This window comes from Panthera pardus, unplaced genomic scaffold (assembly GCF_024362965.1).
Source record: "Panthera pardus isolate Hobbes unplaced genomic scaffold, ASM2436296v1 HiC_scaffold_3, whole genome shotgun sequence".
Taxonomy (NCBI): Eukaryota; Metazoa; Chordata; class Mammalia; order Carnivora; family Felidae; genus Panthera; species Panthera pardus.
The window spans coordinates 59488551-59510775 of record NW_026526876.1 but is presented as its reverse complement, the minus strand read 5'-3'; the positions used below and the strand labels follow the sequence as shown (position 1 = coordinate 59510775).

The following is a 22225-nucleotide window of genomic DNA, read 5'->3' as shown; positions in this document are numbered from 1 at the left end:
CATAAAGTGTCTTCAGTTAAGGCATGTACATTGTTATTTTAGACCTAATATGCTATTGCACACTTAACAGACTACATTCTAGGGTAAACATAACTTTGACATTCACTGGGAAACCAAAAAATTCATTTGATTCGCTTTACTGTGATACTTGCTTTATTGCCATGGTCTGGAACTGAACCCGCAGAATCTCCAAGCTATGCCTACACATTGTATGAGCTTACTTTAGCACCACATGGTCAGCTGCTGTCAGAATTGTTCCCCAACAAATGTAACCAGACAGGCTCTTTTCTCTCCTTAAGCAAACAAAACCCCCAAAACATTCAAAAATCTCCAGTATCTCAGAATAAAATGTAAACTCTTACTACGGCTTACTTATGGTCAGGCCCTTGCCTTTAGAGTGGCATCCTTAAATTTACCAGCTCCGTTGCTGTATAGTTCAAACAAAGTATCTTTCTGTCCCTCTGGTTCACCGTGCTCTCTCGTGAGCTCTCAGAGATACTGCGTGTCCTCTTTGGTACACTACCTTCCCTCTTCTTCCCCTAGTAAACCCGGATTCTTCCTTTCGATTTCTGTGTAGAGATCACTGCCTGCTAGGAATTTGTGGGGTTTTTTGACCATCTTGATCTGAATTTATAAATGAGACAATGAATTAATACAGATCAAAGATGTACCTGGTGCGCTAACAATGACCTACTTAGAACAGACCAAGTTAGACCTCCAAGTCTTATTCTACAGTCTGCGTTTCTTCCACTAGGTCAAAATAATAGCTTCAGAGTCCAGAAAAAGGAGAGATCTAAGAAAAGTTAAGAATGAAGGAAGATTTGGTTAGGTGGCTACTTCTAAGAAATTAGCTCTAGGCAGTGTGAGTTACCTATGGAATAATTCCAAAAAAAAAAAAAAAAAAAAAAAGGTTAATTCTGAGACCTGTGAACAACTTAGTACCAGTGGATGGCTCAAGAGAAATCAGTCCAAGAAAGAGAAACAAATGCCACTTCCATTGTTACTGTATTAAGCAGATTAGCTTGCTTCACACTTTAAAAAGTGCTGTGCAAAGTGAGGTTTTAAAGAAGCTTAACTTAAAAAAAATGCCATTTTTGGCTCAAAGCCCCAACTCCATTAAACACGTTTAGGAACTAGTTGAGCCATATGCTCAACATACCCATTTATCTTTTCTATAAACCGTGGCTTGATATTATGAATCTGTTGGAAATTATTGATGAGATGAAAGCACAAAAACTAAACACACACACACACACACACACACACACACACACAGTAAAAACAGCAAACTATATAGTTGTTTTCTGATCAAAACAGTTCTAAGTGTATTTAAAGCACATTGTGGTTTAACAGAGCATGAGATAAGGTTTTGTTACCCACAGCCTGCGTTGTTACCTTGGGCAAGTGATTAAATATGCCTTCAGGTAAAAATCTAGTTAAGAACATGTATCCCATATGGGATATGTATTTTAAGGAATACAATAAATCATGTGTATTAAAGCACTTTGTAGGTGCTACATAAATATTTCAAAGATTACTGCTGTCCCTTGTTTCAGAGATTCATGGGTAATTACCAACATCAGAAATGGAAATGACTGAACCCATAATGATACATAATTCCCCATGTATGTAGTTATACTTCAAATAACTAGTTTACAAGGTTATTTATCCCATAGGGAATAAAATTTAGCAGTAAACAATCAGATATCTGGATACTTCATACAGGCATCTTGGTGCCAAGTATCACATAAATCTGATGAAATACTCCATACCAGGAAATGCAGTTTTTCACTCTGCTATTTTGTTGCCCATAGTCACCATCCAAACAAATAAACCAAATGCTTCTGGAAGGCTGAATGACTTGAAATGTCTGTCAAATCCCTGCCTCAACAGAAAATAAACTAAGATTTAACGGCTTTTGGTCCAGAAAGAAAAAATAAATAAATAAATAAAACCTCAGTAAGGGAAAACAAGGATGCCATCACCACAATAACCACTGGGAAGGCCCTCATTTGCCAAACAAAGCCTCAGCAACCACTACTGCATGTAAGACATTGTGTAATATAAGAGTAACTGGCACACAGCCCGTCCATTTACCAGTTCTATGACTTAGACATCAGATACTCAGCTGTATTTCCTCATACTGATGACAAATAAAGCAAAGAAGTGTTTAAAAATCATTTCGTCTATTGATAAGTTCTGATATTTCCTCATTCCTCACGGCTTTTCTACAACAACTACAAGAAATCTTTCTTGCTTTAACAAAGCACATACCTGGTGAAATGCTGTACGTCTCTGCCCTGACTCGAAGTTAAAAACGATAAAAGCTGCAGGACATTAAGTATGAACTTAGAGACACTGTTTTCTTCAAACTGAAACACATTTCAATTAACCAAAAGATCAACATGAATTACATCTCAATAAAGCTGTTATTATTTAAAAAAAAAATGTCTAGAGGGATAAGAGTTAGGTTACCAAGATGGGCCTTGAATCAAAAGTAGGAGTTTGCTCTACATTAAAGGAAGGGCATCCAAGGCCAATGGTAAGATGGTTAGTGTTGTGGAAGCACAAGGCTAGGCATCTAATATAAAGTCTGGAGCACACTCCACTAATGTTACCATACATGGTGATGGCTAGTCCTCTAATATTAAACTTAAACGACCAATTGAGACAAACGGCTTGAAGACTTTTTTGATCGCTATAGTAAAGGTAATGTATAGAATGCTCACTTGGCATTCTGAGCTTTCTGGGCAGATTTTGTGTCTTCATTGGCTCCTCTAGTCTTCTTGACAACTGCTCTGATGATACCCTCAGCCATGTACCATGAAGACCCTTTTCTGAGAACATCCCAGAGGCTTACTTGGAACCACACTGATGATGGCAGTATCATCAGATTTCCAAAATAAGGCCACCATCTAGCCTTTTACAAAATGACTTTCAACCTTCTGCTTTAGTTCAGCAACCTTGCAACTAATATGAGCAGCATAAAAGATCATGAAGAGATTTGTATGAGACGCTAAGGAACAAAGGCTTTGCCTTGTAAGTCGGTGGTTTTGTTGAAGCGTGGTACCTATATAATGGGGTGCCATATGAAATAGGCATTTAACACTTCTGTATTTCTTTTTACCATTATCTTTTGCTTAGTGGTTTTCTAGTTAGAGCAATCAATACTGACTTTCCTTATAGCATAATATAAATTTTCCTTTAAGAAAAAAAAGTCCAATAAAAGCCAATAAAAATATTGAGGAAATAACAGAAGTTTTGAAGAAATGGCAAAAATCCCAAAGGTGGTATATGAATGTCTTACATATGAAAACTTGGCTAACTGGAGCACATAAAAGGTTTTATCTGGAAGTAACATGGTAGTATTTTAGAGACATCATTCTGGCAGTAGTGGGGAAAATGGAGGGGATGGGGTAATATCCTGGTTGACAAAGAATCCAATTAGGAAGTTGTTGTAATAGCCTAGACAGCAAACAATGGTCCACCGGCAGTATACTGCCCACATGCCACTTGTGGCCTATAAGCTAAGAATGGTCCTTACATTTTTAAAGAGCGTTTTAAAACAAAACAATCCCCCCCCCCCCCACACAAGAAAGAAAGAAAGAAAGAAAGAAAGAAAGAAAGAAAGAAAGAAAGAAAGAAAGAAAGAGGAGGGGAGGGGAAGGGGGAGGGGGAGGGAAGGTAAAGGAAAGGAGGAAGGAAGGAAGAAGGAAGGAAGGAAGAAGGAAAGAAGAAAGAGAAAGAAAGAAAGAAAGAAAGAAAGAAAGCAAGCAAGCAAGCAAGCAAGCAAGCAAGCGAAAAACTATTTGGCCTAAAAAGCCTACTACTTGGTCCTTTACCACAAATGTTTGTTCACTAACCCCAGCTTTGACAACCGATTGAACTGTAAATGGAGTGTGAAGATAAAGCATAAAACACTTTGTGAAGCAGAATCAGAAACACCCACTGCCTAATCAGATGCCTGTGGTTAAGAACAGGTAGAAGTGAAGACTGATGCTAAGGCTTCTATTTAAAGCTCAAGGCAGCTGGAGACACTGTTACCAGAGAGAAGGAAACAGAAAGGAGGATAGTCTGTCTCAGAAATTAAATCACTTTGTTTTCACCATTAACGAAAAATAAGATTAAATGACAACAAGCCAAAAAGAGGTAACAGACTTACAGTATTATAAAAGTAGGAAAAAAACTTGCTCCAAAACAGTCATTTGCTCTTGGAACATGTATTTTGCAACAAGGGGAAAAGTGTTACTTTTCCTATATTAGATTTCTAAAATGAAATGGCTGGTATTTTGCTGTAGAAAAGTGAAGTACAATTCTAAAATGTATCACATTTAAGTCTAACATAACAAGAGTCTGTTTCTGCATACTTGCATATCCACTTTCTCAGGAAGCTTACAAATAGTGTCTTCACGAGTAATTGTCCACAATGAAAGCCACTTGTGCTACACACTTCTGATATGTTTTAGATGTTCTACTTAAAAAAAAATTTTTTTTTAAATGTCTATTTATTTTTGAGACAGAGAGAGACAGAGCATGAATGGGGGAGGGTCAGAGAGAGAGGGAGACACAGAATCTGAAACAGGCTCCAGGCTCTGAGCGGTCAGCATAGAGCCCGACGTGGGGCTTGAACTCGAGGACAGCGAGATCGTGACCTGAGCCGCAGTCGGAGGCTTAACCGACTGAGCCACCCAGGCGCCCTAGATGTTCTACTTTTAAACACAGGTAAAAGCCCACTAGTAGCATGATAAAAATGTTAATCCTGAAAACCCTAATTGCTTTCAGAAGCAAACACATATTACTTTCAAAAGTTTATTATTATTTTTTAATGTTTTATTTATTTTTGAGACAGAGAGACAGAGCATGAGGGGGAGAGAGGCAGAGAGGCGGAGATGCAGAATTTGAAGCAGGCTCCAGGCTCGGAGGTAACAGAGCACAGAGCTCAACACGGGGCTTGAACCCATGAACCGTGAGATCATGACCTGAGCCGAAGTCGGACGCTTAACTGACTGAGCCATCCAGGCACCAACTTTCCAAACTTTAAAAGTTGAAGGGACATGAGGTACAGGTGTAATAAACACAATGGCAGAGTACTTAGAGAGGGTGTTCTAAACAGCAAAGAGTGCTTCCATCGCTAACAGAGTGTTTGTGTAACTGGCACCCAAGAAAACATTCAAGTGTCCTATTCATGAGACAAAAACCCAAAGACGGAAGAGAAAAGTTACGGAAGAAAAAACAGGACCTAATTATTTCTAGACTAACATACTAAAATTGCAACTTGAAATTCTCCAGAAGTTGCTATATAAAATTTATGAGCATTGAGATGGTTTTATAAATAAGATCCCTTTTCTCCATTTAAGAGTTTTGAAAGAATCAATAGGCGAAGATAGAAAGTTCCAGAAACATAAAAAAAGGTCAATTCAAGGTAATATATAAGTATAATAAGGAAGATACTGCTCTTATAATTCCTTGCTAGTTCCAAAGCTCCAGCACTAAATATGAGAAATCTGGATTTCCCAGATAAAAATTCAGAACACGGTTGCTATTCTTACATCAATTCTGGCTACTATCTACCCAATGCTTACTACTTGCTGGGCACAGTTCTGAATGCCACGCAAATACTATCACAATATTCACAATAAACTTATGAATGTGGCACAGATCCACAATCCCTCATCTGAAACCTTGGGACAAGATACAGTTCAGAATTTAGAGTTGTTCAGATTTTGAGGAAGACAACACAGTGCATATACTGTTTGTAGTAGTTTAGGTTCCAGCAGGAAACAGGTGGCACACTCAAACTGGGATACGAGCGAACGTGTACAGAGGAGAGGGAAGGGTTTCATAAGAGAGAGATAAGGGAAACTGTTCGACAGTCGGACAGTAGACCTGAAGGAGTCAGGCAGGGAGCAGTCGCCAGAAACCAGACACAGAGAGGGCCGTCTGACAAAAACCATGATCTTCACAGAGGGATGCAGTCAGCCCACCGTGGCCTTGCAGGAAGCGAGCTGAAAGAATACACTCTTCCCCACAGGTCAAAGAGAAGGAGGTGAGCAAAGACGCCCAATGCTATCCTCCACACACAGCTCGGCCTCTCAGGGGACGACAGGGGCGTACAGGGAGTGGATCTGGAGAGGCCACGGCAAGTTACCCAGGACCCAGCTGTATTTGTCAGCATGAACTAACTTCTGCCACAATGCCAACACAACCCTGGCTAAGACACCAAAAGTTTACTTCTCACTGGTATCAGGTCATCCAGTAGTTCACCATGTGTAGAACCCCCTCCTGAACCGTTGGTTGCTACTAGGTGTTGAGAGAAGACACTAGATGGACGAGTGGTGAGAAGGCCTGGAAGGGACATACATCAGTGGAGCCTACGTTGTCCTGACTGAGACACAGACACGTGGCACCACCTAACTATAAAGACTCATGGAGCAGTGTGGTGATGTGTCCGGAAGGAACAGAAGAAACACAGTGAGAAGCGCTAGCCTTATGGTGTATTATATAACACTTCAGTAGAATTTGAGACCATACCCCAAGTCAACCTGAGATTTCTTCAGTGAAACATTAACACCCACGCTAAGTGGTGGACAAATACAGATAGTACTAATAACAATGATGAAAAGCCTCACGCCAAGGCAGATTAGGCATTTCCACCAAATAAGTTTTGGTACCAAATCTTTTTTGACAAAATCCTTCAGGTTTCCAGAGGATTTTGCATTTCAGAATTACAGCTAAGGGATTATGAACATGCAGTGTGATCATTATACAAATGAAGAAACCTCTCAAACGGCAGTAAGAAAATAGGGATGGGACTTCAACTCAGACCCATGACTGGCAAAATTACACTTAGGAAAACTGCAAATGACCAAATGGCTCCTATCATTCTAAACATCATTAATGATATCAGCCCACAGACATAAAGAAACAAAGGAGATACTGCAATCAATTCCAGTGTTGATTGTATCCTGTTCTGTCCCAGCACTCACTGGGCTAGCAGGCAGAGGGAATATAGAAAAGAGGTAATCCTGACCAAGAGAACGCCAGGATATGGTGGAAGAGAGATTTAGGATACATCTATAGTAACAAGCAGACTCTGATCCATGCTCTAAAAGTATGAAGTCTTAAAATGACTGATTCTGAAGTACAGAATTAGGGAAGGCTCAGAGAAAAGGCACTGCCATCCGAGTTAGACCCAGAAGGAAGAACAGAACTGTGAACGAGAAGTCTGTTGGGCAGATGGGGGGAGACTGAACAAACGAAAAGAGGCAGGAGGTATTTAAAGACCTGAATAATGAATGGCAAATGGCTTCTGATTAAGAGCACCTGAGTGGACAGTTCAGAGTTTTAAATTTTGCCTAATTTTCATCAAGATGCCTAGACAGTCTAAGATTAATAAGTCAAAGAGGACCATGAAAAGTCCACGGTAGGAAAGCCATTTGGCTAGGTGATGATGCAACTTACTGAGAATCAGACTATGAGAAGAACCTATCTGGGTTCAAACATAGGAAAGGGAAAATTTTGAATTTTAAATTTTAAATAAGTTGAGATGAAGTGTTTGGAGCATCACTAAGGAGTTATCTGTGTTATCTGAGGACTCTGATTTATAAATTTTTACTCTGGTTGCTAAGAGGCCTTTTATGTTGACTTCTTAGGTCTAATCACACTAATCTCCAGTTTAGCGAGGTTCTTTATTACATGTGCCACATAAATAAGGTTTAGCAAGCACTGGTTCTATTCATTCAGGAGAAACAAATCTTTATAGCAAAGTAAAACATGTGAGGAACATGTACCGACTTGTACTTCTGCCATTTTTGTAGCAATTTCCTTGTATGTCAACACAATTTTAAAGAGCGCCGGCCAATGTGACGAAAACGTTAGCACGATACAACTGAACTTCCCTGTATGCTAATTATCAAGGAAAAGAAATAATCAAAAGACAAAATTCCTTTAAAGAATATACTTAATGTGCTTCAACGTGGGTGGTTTAATGTATTAAAGAGAAAAAACTTTGTTGGTGCCTAGCTGGCTCAATCAGTAAAACATGTGACTCTTGATCTCAGGGTCGTGAGCTGAAGCCCCCCACTGGATATGGAGCCCACTTAAAAAGAAAAATTATTAAAAAAAAAACAAAAACAAAAACTTTGTTAACACAGTATGACAGTATCACTTCCATATGCAATCCTTTTCTTTCTTTTCTTACTAAGCTTGTTTTATATTAATAAGGTTTAACTTCTTTTCTAATAGATTATGTATTATTAAATGCCTGAAATGCTATATTCCTGAATCATTTTTAAAACTTCAAAATAACATGGTCAGAATCAACCTATAAACATATAAGCAAGATGTTTTAAGAAAAATTAAGACATCTGTCTCTTAATATACTTACTTGATTTAAAGTCATGATAATCACAGCAGGCAAAATAATAGAGTCCTCTAGTTAGTCTAGTGAAGAAACTAATGAACACACAGATAAGAGGAATAACAAAGATATGTTCACCGGCTTCCTTAAATAAACAAGTAGAATTTTAGAAAGACTTTATTTGAATTCCTTGATCTCTGCCAAGGTCTAGCTGTTTATACTAGCTGTTTGGAAAATACTCAATAGGACATTTCCAAAGAGCAAATCCCAGGTCAAGTTCAGAACATGTGACCTCCTCACTGATTGTATTTAACCAGCATACGGTAAGAAGTTAGTTAGATTCCCCAAGGGACACTGGAGAAAGCCTGAATTCTTAATCTTCGAAGAAAAAAACATCAAAAGGTAATATTAACTTCAAATTTTCTGAATTACATATTAGAGGCAAATGTAACTTTTAGGGTGTATTAGATTCCTAAAATTAAAGTCTGCACTTCAAGTTAAAAAGAGTATTTTAACCATGACCAACATGGGGTAGTTGCATTATCTCACATGTGGCAAGCCATCAGGTTTGAATGTAAGATAAAAGTAAATAAGCCTTATTTTAAAAATGGTTTATTATTAAACTTTTGGTGTATGTCTGTAGAAGACTGGACTAAGAGTCAGACTCAAGTTCTAGTTCTACACATTTTTAGATATGCATTCTCAGGCAAGTTATGCCCTTTGTCTGAGTCCATTTGTAAGTCCATTTGTAAGGAGTTGGTATTGATCACTCTGACTTTTTCCCTATCTTAAAAACTATAAAATTGTTGGGGTGCCAGTCAGTTAAGCGCCAGACTTCAGTTCAGATCATGATACAGTTCGTGGGTACGAGCCCCACATTAGACTCTGCACTGACAGTGTATTGCCTGCTTGAGATTCTCTCTTTCCCTCTCTCTCTCTCTCTCAAAAATAAATTAATAAACTTCAAAAAAAAAAAAAAAAGAAAGAAAGAAATTATGAAGCCCAAGATCAGCATTTCCCCAGGGCTGGAATGAGATTTCCTTCAGGTTTTCCTCTTTTTTTTTTTTTTTTTTAATTTTTTTAACATTCATTTATTTTTTGAGCTACAGAGACACAGAGCAAGTGGGGGAGGGGCAGAGAGAGAGGGAGTCACAGAATCCAAAGCAGGCTCCAGGCTCTGAGCTCCAAGCTGTCAGCACAGAGCCTGACGCAGGACTCGGACTCATGAATCGTGAGATCGTGACCTGAGCCAAAGTCGGATGCCCAACCGACTGAGCCACCGGGGTGCCCCCAGGTGTTCCTCTTTAAAAAAGCTAATTCTTAGATTTCTGTTCCGAGTGTCAGTAAATTTCTATAATTATTTTGAAACAGGAAAATGGTGTTCAAGCTGTCACTCATCAGCCTGTTCCTCCTGTTTGTCACTAACACTTTGGGGAGCACTACAACATTAATGACCTCAAGGTCTATGACAGTCTCGAGTCCCGCAATGAGTCTGAATTCTCTGACAATCCCAAATTCCAAGACAACCTCGAATTCCAACACAACCTCGAATTCCAAGACAACCTCGAATTCCAACACAACCTCGAATTCCAAGACAACCTCGAATTCCAACACAACCTCGAATTCCAACACAACCTCGAATTCCAACACAACCTCGAATTCCAAGACAACCTCGAATTCCAAGACAACCTCGAATTCCAAGACAACCTCGAATTCCAAGACAACCTCGAATTCCAACACAACCTCGAATTCCAACACAACCTCGAATTCCAAGACAATCTCGAATTCCAACACGATCTCAACTCTCAAGACAACTTCAGATCTCCAAAGAACCTCAAATACAAAGGTGACTTCAAATGACAAGACACTTCTGAAAACAGCAGTGACCCCAAAGATAGCCACAACCATGAACACGACGACTATGGGAAGTGGTGGCACGAAACTGAATCCAATGGAGAGCACTCATTTTCTTTTCTATATAATATGTTCACTGTTTTGTGTGCACTCAGGCTGAAGTGGACTTGAACTTCTGCATTCCTATCTCAGTTCATTACTATCTGCCGAATTACAACAAGCACACTAGGAAAATCAAATTTATTTCAACTTACTTGTTAGGAAGTTATCATTATCCTGGCTTAATTAGGTTGTAGATTTTAATTGTGTAAGTTTATTACCTTAATATAATGGTTTTCTTCCTTAAAAATGCTAAAACAAGCAAAATGCCACATGTTTGCCTTTTAAATGTCTGCAGCATTGAATTGAAACTCAGATTTTTACATTAAAAGTGTAAGAGAAGAAATTGTGTTGGTGATGTCTAACCAAAGTACACCTCTGTGTATGAGAGAAGGGGACAGGGGATGGGGAATGAGGAGTGGTGTGTGCTATTTTTGTATCAGTTTTTATTAAAGACATGTGCTAATCTTACGAGAAGATACTACACAAAACACCTGTGTCACCTATTTCATGAATGTGGAACAGTAATATGTTGTTACAGTAAAAAATGTGCCAATTCTGTTTTTTGAAAAAAAAAAAAATGTTTTGTTTTTTTTTTAAATTTATTTGAAGGATCTCTACACCCAGAGGCAGGGCTCAAACGCATGACCCTGAGGATCAAGAGTTGCATGCTCTCCCGACTGAGCCAGCCAGGCGCCCCAACTCTGCTAACTACTGCAATGCATAATGCAGCTGGTCCAATGACAAGACTATCTTGCTCTGAGTAAACATTTTCCTGGTATTTGAAAAGGTGATTTGTAAATCAGATGCCTAGCATTCAGAACTCTTCCCTATAGAAATGTATCTCAAAACTACTGGGAAGTTTCATGCTGGTCTACAAGGGTTGATTTAACCCCAAAACCTAGTACATAATTTTAACACTGATAATAACCATGTCATTAATAGTGTAGTTGTTAAGGTTTGAAACCAGCTGATTCTTAGCAGTTGTGCTGCCATGAGTGAAATACACGACCCGGTGGGATTCCCAAACTTCAGTCATAAACGGATTACAGATGAATCACTCCGGGTGCCTGCTGAATATATAGATTAGGCTCTCCCCAAGGGATTCTGATCTGGTAGCCCAGGACAGGGTCTCGGGATATGTTTCCCGTTTTAATTCTCCAGGTCATTCGGACAGCTAGGTTTGGGGGTGACTTGCCCCTTCTCTTGACAAGTTTATTTATACACATGCCTTCACTGCTCTTAACAAGGCCTCAGAAGGTTAGTGTCGGGGCTACATGAAAAATTCTACCACAGGCACAATTCGCCTGACGCAGAGAAAGCACTCAGTAAATGTTAGCACTAGTGCCACCCAAAAAGCAACTGCCAGGTGTAATATTTCTAACATTCATGTAAAACTTTTAGGTTTCACCTTTTTAAGTATTCTCCCCAAATAACCCATGCTCCTGGTAACAACCCAGAGAGATACATAATAAATATTCTAACTGGTCTTCGACCTCCTCCAGTCATACTCCCCCGTCATAAGCAACATGAATAGTTTAATGTGCATATTTGCACACATTTCTCCAGCTATATATGCTTGTGCACACATATTACTCGGCACCTTGTATGACAAGTGCCACAGTCCTCCTTCTGGGTCTTTTTAAAGCTGCACTGGAACACTTCTGTTACTCTTGCCTGATCAGAATCCATTTTTCCTCATCCTGGTATCTGCAGTCCAATTTTCCCTTTCAACTCATGTAATTCAAGTAGGGCTACAGTTTCACCACTGTGCTCCAGGGATGGGCACATGATTCAGGCCCAGACAACCAAGATATTCCATCCCCCTGCCACAGTGATTGCCTCGAGAACTGGCACGTGACTCAAGCCAGGCCAGTAAAACCAGGACCTTTGCTGTACCTACTGGCAAATAGGTCATTTTCCCTCAGTTGTTAAGCTGAGAACGCAATCCATTGCTGGCCATGGGAAGAGCTTCCTGGGAATGACATCGACCCAAAGGAAGTGGAGTCGAGAGAGAGAAGACAATGTTCTCCAGATGACCCTGTTCAAAGCTCTGCACGAGGTCATGCAAGAAGCCAGGCCATCCCTTGATCTCCTCAGGTGCATGTGCCAATTGATACCCTTTTTAGTTTGCACAAGTTTGAATTTCATTTCCGTTGCTTGTAACAAGTAGAAAAAACAACACATTGTATATTATTCCATAATATAGAGGCAGCACCATATATTCAACAATTCCCCTTTGGAACACAGTTACTGTGTTTTCTTTCTTTTCTTTTTTCTTTTTCTTTCTTTTTCTTCTTTTTTTTTTTTTTTTTTTGCTACTATAAACAAGGCTGCAACAATTGTTCTTGTATTTATGGTACTTTACTACAGGGTAGGAGCATAAATCTATGGGAGGGAATAGCAGGGAAAGATTAGGAACTCAATTAGGTAATAATTATGGAGCACCTTGCATGCCTGACAACAGAACCTGTGGATTCCTTTATATGAGGAATCGATGGTGCTATTTAACACCCCGAGAACGACGAGATGAGATGTGTACTGGCAACTGCCTCCAGAAGCAATGTGGAGCTGACCTGGAAGAAGTTCCCCACGAATTAGGAAGTTGGAGGATAATGCTGCATTAGCACAGGTAAGAGCCAATAAGCAAGTGTCAGTAATAGCAGTGGGGTAAAAAATGGTTCCAAAAGGCATTTTCAAGGCACCTAAAAGAAATAAACCATTAAGATCCAATTAAAAAAAAAAAAAATAGAACACATACCAAAGGACAGCCCCTGATAAAAAAAAATAGCAGTAGGTGGTTATTTTGATCACATGACTGCAGCTAGGAGCAAGCACTTAGCATGAAAGGTTTTGCCAAACAGATACTATTCAGCCGAACCACATTCTCTTTTTGGAATTTGAAGCATGCAGTACTGAGGTAATGAAAGAATTAGTGGCTGGGGCTAAAACTGAAGGGATACAGAAAGAGAAAAATCATGAAGCAGAGTTGATTAGGAGGCCAAGAGGGAGTCAGAGTGTAAACTGGTTCCAGAACGGATAGCCACCTAGCTCTGTCTACATCTGGGCAGGCTCTGCTGCAATTCCTGTTTTTCCTGAGAAAATAAGAAGGGCTTCTTTGCAATAACAAAGGTCACACTAAAACAACTTAATTGATTTGTCAGGATCTCACTGTTAAAATCAAGACTAGGTGACTGATAATGAGGAGCATAAAAGAAAGAGGTAAGAATTTAAAAAGATCAGGGTTTCTAGCATGGGAACGAAGAATGATGTTATTGAAAAAGAGAATACAGTGTGAAAAAGTGGATTGAATATACGGAATTAAGTTTGGCATACTTCAAGTCTGAAATGTCCCTGGACTATTTGTAAGGTGAATGGAATCCACAGGTCAAAAGACGTTAACTAATACATTGTAGTCCAAGCCACAGAAACACAAGAATATCAAAAGAGAAGTCCAACCCAAGTGCTCTTTGACAAAGCTGGCTATGTAGAGATAAGGCCTTTACAATCTTCTGGACTTGTACAGTGGAGGAAACAGGCCTCTCTCTGCTCTGAGCTACTATGTGCTCAACTGTCTTTGAGCTAAGACTTCACACCAGGTGAAAATGAAGGCCAAGAGGAGCTCTAGGAGGTCTAAATAAAAAGCTGAAAGTACCCAAAATCTGAAACTGGAAGAGTCCTATCAAAAAACAAAAAGAAAAAAGAAAAGAAAAGAAAACCTCAAACATACTCTGTACAGAACTTTTAAGTCACAAAGTATTTTATGGGACAGGTCGACAGTTTTTATAAGTTCTACCCCTCACCTTTTTTTAACATATGAAGAACCAGATTCAGAAAAAAGTAACTTGTCTAAGATTATGTGGCTAGTTACGCAACAAAGTTGAGAATCCTTAACACTCTCAAATCACCATGTTACATAGGTTTCCCGGAAATCCCACTGATTTAATCCAACAGAGGGTGTCTGCACTGAGGTTTCCCAGAAATCTTTGCTACTTGTAAACTAACGAGAAGTTAAAGGGGGAGGAGGACACGCACCTGTTTGCCTCTCTCACCAGTGTTTCACTTTTAATTACTTCAGCAAAATAGGGAGGGTCAAAATATACCGACTGCATTAAAAGTTGTGGTTGAAACACAAATATGCTTCATCTCAATTGCAAAAGAAAGTGAAAATTACCTTAGGTGACTTAGAAACAGGAACTGAAAGAAAAGTTGGAGAGAAGACTTTCAAGGGAAACGAAGAGACCTTACTCAGAGTTGTTCAAGAGGAGACCACAGGGTAAATGCAAGTTTCTATACTCTCTAGATTCCATAAGACCCAGTTCTTGGGGCTTCCTGGTCTTAATGCTATCTGAATTATTTGACTAAATTAGTTTCCCACCTTCTGTATCCCTTTGCTCAGTCCTCTCCCGCCATTTCTCAACCTCCATTTCCTATACACTGACAAGCTCTCGCAATCCATGGCCATTCAGTCTCCTGACAGAACTCTTCAACGTATGCTAAATTCAGGAAACTCAGGAAGATTAATTTCTACAGCTACTGGATAGTAAAACTAAGATTACACAAAGTCCTTGAAATTCCAAAACCAATGGTCTCTCTGTTAGACCACACCGTCTCTGCGGTTCAAATACCACGAGTTTATGATACGAACAGGAAGAAGTAAAACTCGCCAACTTGTATCACAGGTAAGTTCTCAAAAGGTAGAATGAGGCAAGAAAGAGAAGACAGTAGCAGGGAAAGCAACGCAAAGCTTCATACCTACTGTGAAGAAGGAGCTCACAGCATTTTCAGAAAGGTTTTCTAGGCACTAGCCTGGACTGAAGACAGCATGAAAAAAAATGCAATCAATTTTCCAAGCTGGCACCTGTGCCATCTTTATAGAAATTTCCACACCTTCTCTAAATTATTTGTTAAATCACCCTGATGTTGTCATACACAGCATATTACTGAAAGTTCTTAGAAACAGATTCTTAAAGTTTTATTTCTGTCATGTTGTAGATATTATTTAATCAGAATACACCTAAAAAGAAAAGATTCTTTGCTATTTTTTTTTTTTATTCTTGGTAATTAATCCATTGTAAGAAGTATGAAAAAAAACTGATGTAAGAAAGAGAAGCCAATAGGAAATAGGTCTCCTGAAAAGCAATTTCTAATATACCACGTATCATTTTGGGACAGGCTGGTTATTTACCCTGCTATATTCTTCCAGGTAAACTTGTCTTCAATTCCAGTGAAGTCAAATGGGAAAAATCAAACTTGCTGTCTCTCTCCATTTTAAACACTCTGATAAGAGAAACTGAAACAGTATTTCTTACCTCCGTGCAACATAATAAAATATAGGATTCCCAGCTTTGGAAGTCCCAGCTTGGTAGAAAATACTTAATGTTTTCAAAGCCTTGAACTCTTCTTTTTCATGTACTTGATGCCTGAAAGGAAAAACAAACAAACAAACAAAAAACAGGGTAACTCATAGGCTTTATATTGTCCATTGAGTATTTATAAAAACCCATGATTAGACCAGTGATGAAATATACTAAATGACAAAACATTTAAAAGCAACACACTTCCTGAAGGGCAACTGGACAACAAGTACCCAAAATTTCAAGATGTTACTCTTTGAAACATAACAAGTCGTCCTTAGCACTACCCTGGGCAGTAATATGAACCATAGGATTGTTTTTAAATTTAAAAAATCCTTTAATAGTTTATTTATTTTTGAGAGAGAGAGGCAGAGAGAGATAGTGTGCAAGTGGGGGAGGGGCAGAGAGAGAGGGAGACACAGAATCTGAAGAGGGCTCCAGGCTCTGAGCTGTCAGCACAGAGCCCGACATGGGGCTTGAACTCATGAGCCTTGAGATCATGACCTGAGCCAAAGTCAGACACCCAACTGACTGAGCCACCCAGGTGTCCCTACCATAGGATTGTTTTTAATCATGGTATTTTCTTTTTCTAGAAGCTGTTGAGTTTTTATTTATTTGTCTTTCAAGAGTTCAGTTTATCAACCTTTTCTTTTTGGGTTTATAATTCTGAATGATTAAAAAGGCCTTCCTTTGCATATGTTTTCTTCTTCATGGGAGTTTATCCTCATGAATGATGGGAGCACCTTTTTCCAGTCACTCACTCAGTTGTAGCAACACCATTTATTAAAAGTCCATTCTATGGCTAAAATCAAAAACACAGGAAACAATAGGTGTTGGCGAGGATGCTGGAGAAAAAGGAACCCTCATGTACTGTTGGTGGGAATGAAGGTTGGCACAGCCTCTGTGGAAAACAGTGTGAAAGTTCCTCAAAAAATTAAAGATAGAATTACCATAGGATCCAATAACTCCACTGGGTATTCACCCAAAGAATATGAAAGCATTAATCTGAAAAGATACATGTACTCTATATTTATTGCAGCATTATTTATAATAGCCAAGATATGGAAGCGACCCACGTGCCCATTGCTAGGTGAATTTTTTGTCGTATGTTAGATCCCCATATGTATTTTAAAATGTTTCAGAAAAAGCATGATTTGATTTTTATGTATTCTGTTAAACATTCAGTGTGTAATTATTTGAAGCTTCAGGTCATTCACCAACCCTGGGACGTTGTCATCTGTTGTCTCTTCAAATATTACCTCTTCTCCGTTCTCTCTAAGCTCCATTTCTGAAACATCTATTACTCATTTTGGACCTTCTCCTTCTGTCATCTGCATCTCTTAACTTTTTTCATATTTTCCACTTCTTTATCAATCTGTACTGACCATATGTTGGCAAAGTGCTCAGAAATTATCTTCCAGCTATGTGTTTTAAAAATAAAATATTTTAAAAATATATTTCCTTTGGAGGTACCTGGGTGGCTCAGTCGGTTAAGTGTCTGACTCTTGATATCAGCTCAGGTCACGATCTCAGGGTCATGAGATTAAAAAAAATTTTTTTTAATGTTTATTTGTTGAGTGGGGGCGGGGAGGGAAAGGGGCAGAGAGAGGCAGACACAGAACCTGAAGCAGGCTCCAGACTCCAAACTGTCAGCAACAGAGCCGGACTTGGGGCTTGAACTCACAGACGGCAAGATCATGACCTGAGCCGAAGTCGGACACTTGACTGAGCTACCCAAGCACCCCTCAGGGTTGTGAGATTGAGCCTTCAGGTGGGCTCCGTGCTGAGCATGGAGCCTGCTTGGGATTCTCGCTTTTGCTCTCACTCTGCCCCTCCCCCACTCAGGCTGGTGCTCTCTCTCAAAATAAACATTAAAAAAGCATATACCTAAGTATATAATACTAGGTGTTACAGTAGTATAGTGTAGTATATAGGATATATAGTATACAGTATATATAGTATACAGTAGTATAGTGTAGTAGTATAGTATAATACTACGTAATATAGTATAAAATACTTTGACCTAGTACTTCTGTACGTCATGTATCTCTTACGTCCTAGAAGGGGTGGGGGAGAGAGGTTCTATCATTTCAGTTCATTATGTTGCCAGTACCAGCTCAGCATTTGTTTAGTATGAATGGAAACAACCTAGATATCATTTGATAGGGGCAACAGGTACACATATATACAAATGATTATGAGGCTGTGTGCCAAATGTTAACTGAATTATCTCTAAAAGGTGAATATCTCTAAGAAGAGTAACTGAGAATTTTTTACTTTCTTTAGATTTCTGACTTTTGAATAACTTAACAATTTTTATTTTTATAGTTGAGAAAATGAAGCTTTCTTCATTTTTTTTTTTTTTTACAAAAAAAAAAAAAACGGGTCTCAAAGAGCATCAGCGGGAGCTGAGAGGAGAACAAAAATAACACTTAACATTTATTGAACACTATATATACCAGACACTGTTAGATCGGTTAGTCTCCAAAAGCATGGAAGACTGTCTTTTATAAGGGAAGCTAGGGTCTCAGAGAAGGAGCAATAAATAGGTTTTCTCAGAAAAGTGGAAAAATGGCTAGGATGTTCTCAGTAAGTGGTGAATAAAAAAGCTATATGTTTTTGTACTGTGTAATTTTCAATTACGCAATATGAAAACTGTGTGTGGAAAGTATTTCTTTAATCACTCAGGAATAAACATTTGTTACAATGAAAAGAATATAGCAGAGCTAAAGATAAAAAATAAGCTGGAAAGGAGACTGTTTTGTATTCACACATTCTTTTCATGGTATCAAAGAACTGGAGTCATGTGTACAAAACTATGGCCTGTACGTGATATGATCAATAGCCAGCACTTACATTGCAAAGCACAGTATATGCCAATCTCTAATGTGAGTTAATTTCTGCATTTTAATTTCTGCTTTTTTACTTCTGTCTCTGGCACATATTATGAACAAAACACCCACAGTCACTGAAGCACTTACTAAGTGACTAAGTGTAAAGTACTCTGAAAGGTACTTTAAAGACTAAAGGACTCAGCTCACCATCTTCGCTCGAACGTCATAAAAGTGCATGTCTAACAAGGAGGCTCTTTTACCTCACAAACTAAATCCCTCTAAATGAGATTCAAAACAAATGTCCACAGAAAATTTACAGCAATACTGAAATTTACTGAATTTTGGGAGTCTCCATCTAAAACAGGTTAATAGCATCAAATCTGGGGAGGGTTTGAAAAACGCTACAGTGTGGCAGAAAGAAAGAGCTAGAACTTAAAACCAAAGGACCTATGACTGAGGTGTGGGATCTTGGGCAAATCAGTTACTCACACTGAGCTGCAGAATCTCCCTTAACTAAAATATGATTATCTACCCTCCCTTATAGGTATTAAATGCAAAAACACCTCAAAGCCATAAGACAAAGTACCATTCAAAAAGATATTATTTTTAGAGGAAAATCAACTATAAAACAAAGCACATGTCAACAACAGATAAGGTAAGAAACAAGTGGGATCCCAAAATATGGCAACGTGATCATCAAGCACATCTTTCCTAATAATCTTCCATCAGAAATACAAGTATATCCAACAAGTGGTCTACTGGTAAACCTTGCATCTCAGCCAAAAGAGAGCAATTATTATTTCACGGTGGTACTTTACCTAGTCATAAATTCCTCAAACTTTGAACTGGTAAGGTTAAGGCTGGACCAATGTGTATCGGCCACAGGTTTGTGCTCTGGAGGACCCAAGTACGCAAGAAGTGTTGCCATCTTATCAAAAGGTCGTCTTCCAACAGCTTTGTGATCCCTAGAAACAGCAAACTACTTAGAAAAAAGCAGCGGTTCACATGTAGCTGTACACATTGCTTTAGTTTATCACTGGTTGCTTTACTTCTTACTGTCAGCTGGTGGTTCCCGATGATTTGTAAAAACAGCAACAAAAAGACCTCGAAGGTTGTAAATATACACGGAGACATCTTAGAAATATGACCACTCCCCAAACTACAAAATTTACATAAAAATTCATTTTTTCTAGTATTCTTAATCCATTACCATTAAACAAGCAGTAAGTAAAAATAACATTGTAATCTAGTTTTTCACAGGATGAAAAGAATCCTTCTTGAGAAACTCCTCTTTATGAATTGGACATATTTGTCCTTGGTATCACATCTCTGCTTAACCACGGTAAATACGGATTTTCAGTAACTATTAAGCATTTAAAACTACACGAGAATAACAAGATACCATTTCACAAACATCAAATCGGCAAAAATTAGGACGTTTACTAATGTCAACTTTGGTGAGGATGTGTATAAAGAGGTACTCTCACTCAGTGCTGATCAAAGTGTAAATGAGCATGTACACTTTGAAAAGTAATGGAGCGGTATCTAGAAAAGGTAGGGCTGTGTGTACCCCAGAACCCAGCAATCACACATTCAGGTAATACACAAGAAGACAAATATGAAGCATATTTATTATATTACTATTTAGAACAGTGAAAATCAAGAAACAGGCCTAAATATCCATCAATTAGGAAATGTGAAAATAAATTTTGATATAGTCATTCAATAAAATACTAACATAAGTTAATGGTAAATCTCAAACAGGATATTGTGTGAAGAGACTTATTCGCTATATAATTTATGCAAAATTTTTAAAGATGATTTATGAGAGAGTGAGAGCGGGGGAGGAGCAGAGAGCGAGGGAGACACAGAATCCAAAGCAGGCTCCAGGCTCTGAGCTCTCAAGCACAGAGCACGATGCAGGGCTTGAACCCATGAACAGTGCAATCATGACCTGAGCCAAAGTCGGACGCTTAACCGACTGAGCCACCCAGGCGTCCCAATTTCTGCAAATTTTTAAAACACACAAAGCTATGTTATATATGCCTATAATTTCCTTATTTTGTCAGTTTCATAGAGAGAAGTAATAGCTTTTCCCCCAAGAAACAAAATGTTATAAAGATCTGAAGTAAAATAAGCAAACTAATGTTAAAGCTAGTTGGTAGACGTGGGTCTCTGTTATATTACAGCCTATACTCTTCTGTATGTTTGGAATTTTTTTTTGAAATATCCGAATTTTTAAAAACTCTGTAGCATCAAGCTACACGAATATGTATGTGAATTATGTAAGAGAAATGAATGTTTGCATTTAAAAGTTCACAGTTTATTTGCGTGTCACACAGACAAAGCATCTTCATCCTTTTATGTCCCAGCATACTTCGGTCATGCCAGTGTCACTTTAACCCAGTAACCCTTCATGAAGGATTAAAATGCTCTCTCTTTTAAACTACCATCTCTTTATTAGTTAGCCTTAGCTTCATGGTCTTCTAGCATTCCCATGAATGAGCAAACCATTTTTATTAGCATTTAAGATTTTTCTGGACTCATTTTACATTTGTAAGAGGAATGCGTGGGAATTTGGGCTGTTTATACACATACACAACTTGAAAGGGCAGCAAGTGATTCAGGCTACAATAGGCTTTAAAAACAGCTAATAAACCAATACCCAAGTTAATACTTTTCAATTATTGGGTATTTTCTACATAAAGCTTTATTTTCAAATACTTAGAGTATCACAAATAGAATCAGAACGCTGGCAATGTTTTAATTATTAAATTCCCTAGAATTAGCTGCTCTTTAGATTCAGATACCAATACTCATTTGAACTTCTAGTAAATGTAAACTCCCCTATATCTTGTTGCACACGTTTGATGTTTTGCAAACCAGAAAAATCCAAAGGGCTAATTTGTGATTTTTTTTAGCTTAATACTTTAAAAAAAAAAAAAAAAAGTCTGTAGCACCAGGTAGACTTGTTCATCATTTCATACGAGTCAACCGCTTGCCTATTTAAGAGTTTAGGGCTCTACATTTCTCTTTCCAAACCTTAATTCCTATTCTAAGCAGATGCAGAGTAAAAAAGCATTATTCGTGCCCAATAATTTTTATAAATTTAAACTAAGAGTTTTCAAAATCTGCATGACTGCGAAATCTTACCTGTTACTGGAAAGATACTGGCCAATTTTCTCTTGATTGTTCCAGAGTAGACGATGTAAAGCAAGCACATTGCCATCACTGATGAAGGAGAGACTATGATTTACTGCATCACTGGTAGGACAATCAGATGCTATATCAAGGAAAAACCTTAAAAAATACAAAGCCATTAGAATTTTTAAAAACTAGATGCACTCATATATATGTTTGAATCAAACTGATCTGAAGTAACTTTGTAAAATAACTGACATTACAAGTATGGAGGACTATAAGTATTATTCACATGTGACTGTCATTAAACACAGGAAGAGACAAGGAGAAAGTTGGTTTTCCATTTTCCATACCCGGCTTCAGCTTCATGGTAGGTTCTGAAGTCAGGCAACAACAAAATTTAGATAGATGAGACTTTGGATCGAAGCCAGTACAGTACTTTATAGATAAAGAAATGGAGACCAAGACAAGACAAAAGACTTCCCCAAAGTTACACAGCTGGTTAGGTCAGAGCCAGGATGAGAACCTTTGTTCTCTTAACTTTCTATGGGTAGTCAATCTGCTGGAATATGAATCCTATG

General features: G+C 38.4%; 1 protein-coding gene across 11 annotated transcripts in view; it reads right to left on the bottom strand.

Moving 5' to 3' along the window:
- Positions 1-22225, bottom strand: part of NF1 (neurofibromin 1) — a 248005-nt gene that overhangs the window by 80593 nt on the left and 145187 nt on the right. For all 11 annotated transcript variants that reach the window (XM_053892642.1, XM_053892646.1, XM_053892648.1 and 8 more), the window contains 3 exons: positions 21657-21803; positions 19322-19468; positions 15625-15735 (listed from right to left, as the gene is read on the bottom strand). In XM_053892642.1, coding sequence (XP_053748617.1) covers positions 15625-15735; positions 19322-19468; positions 21657-21803 — 405 coding nt within the window. The remainder of the gene's footprint in view (positions 1-15624; positions 15736-19321; positions 19469-21656; positions 21804-22225) is intronic.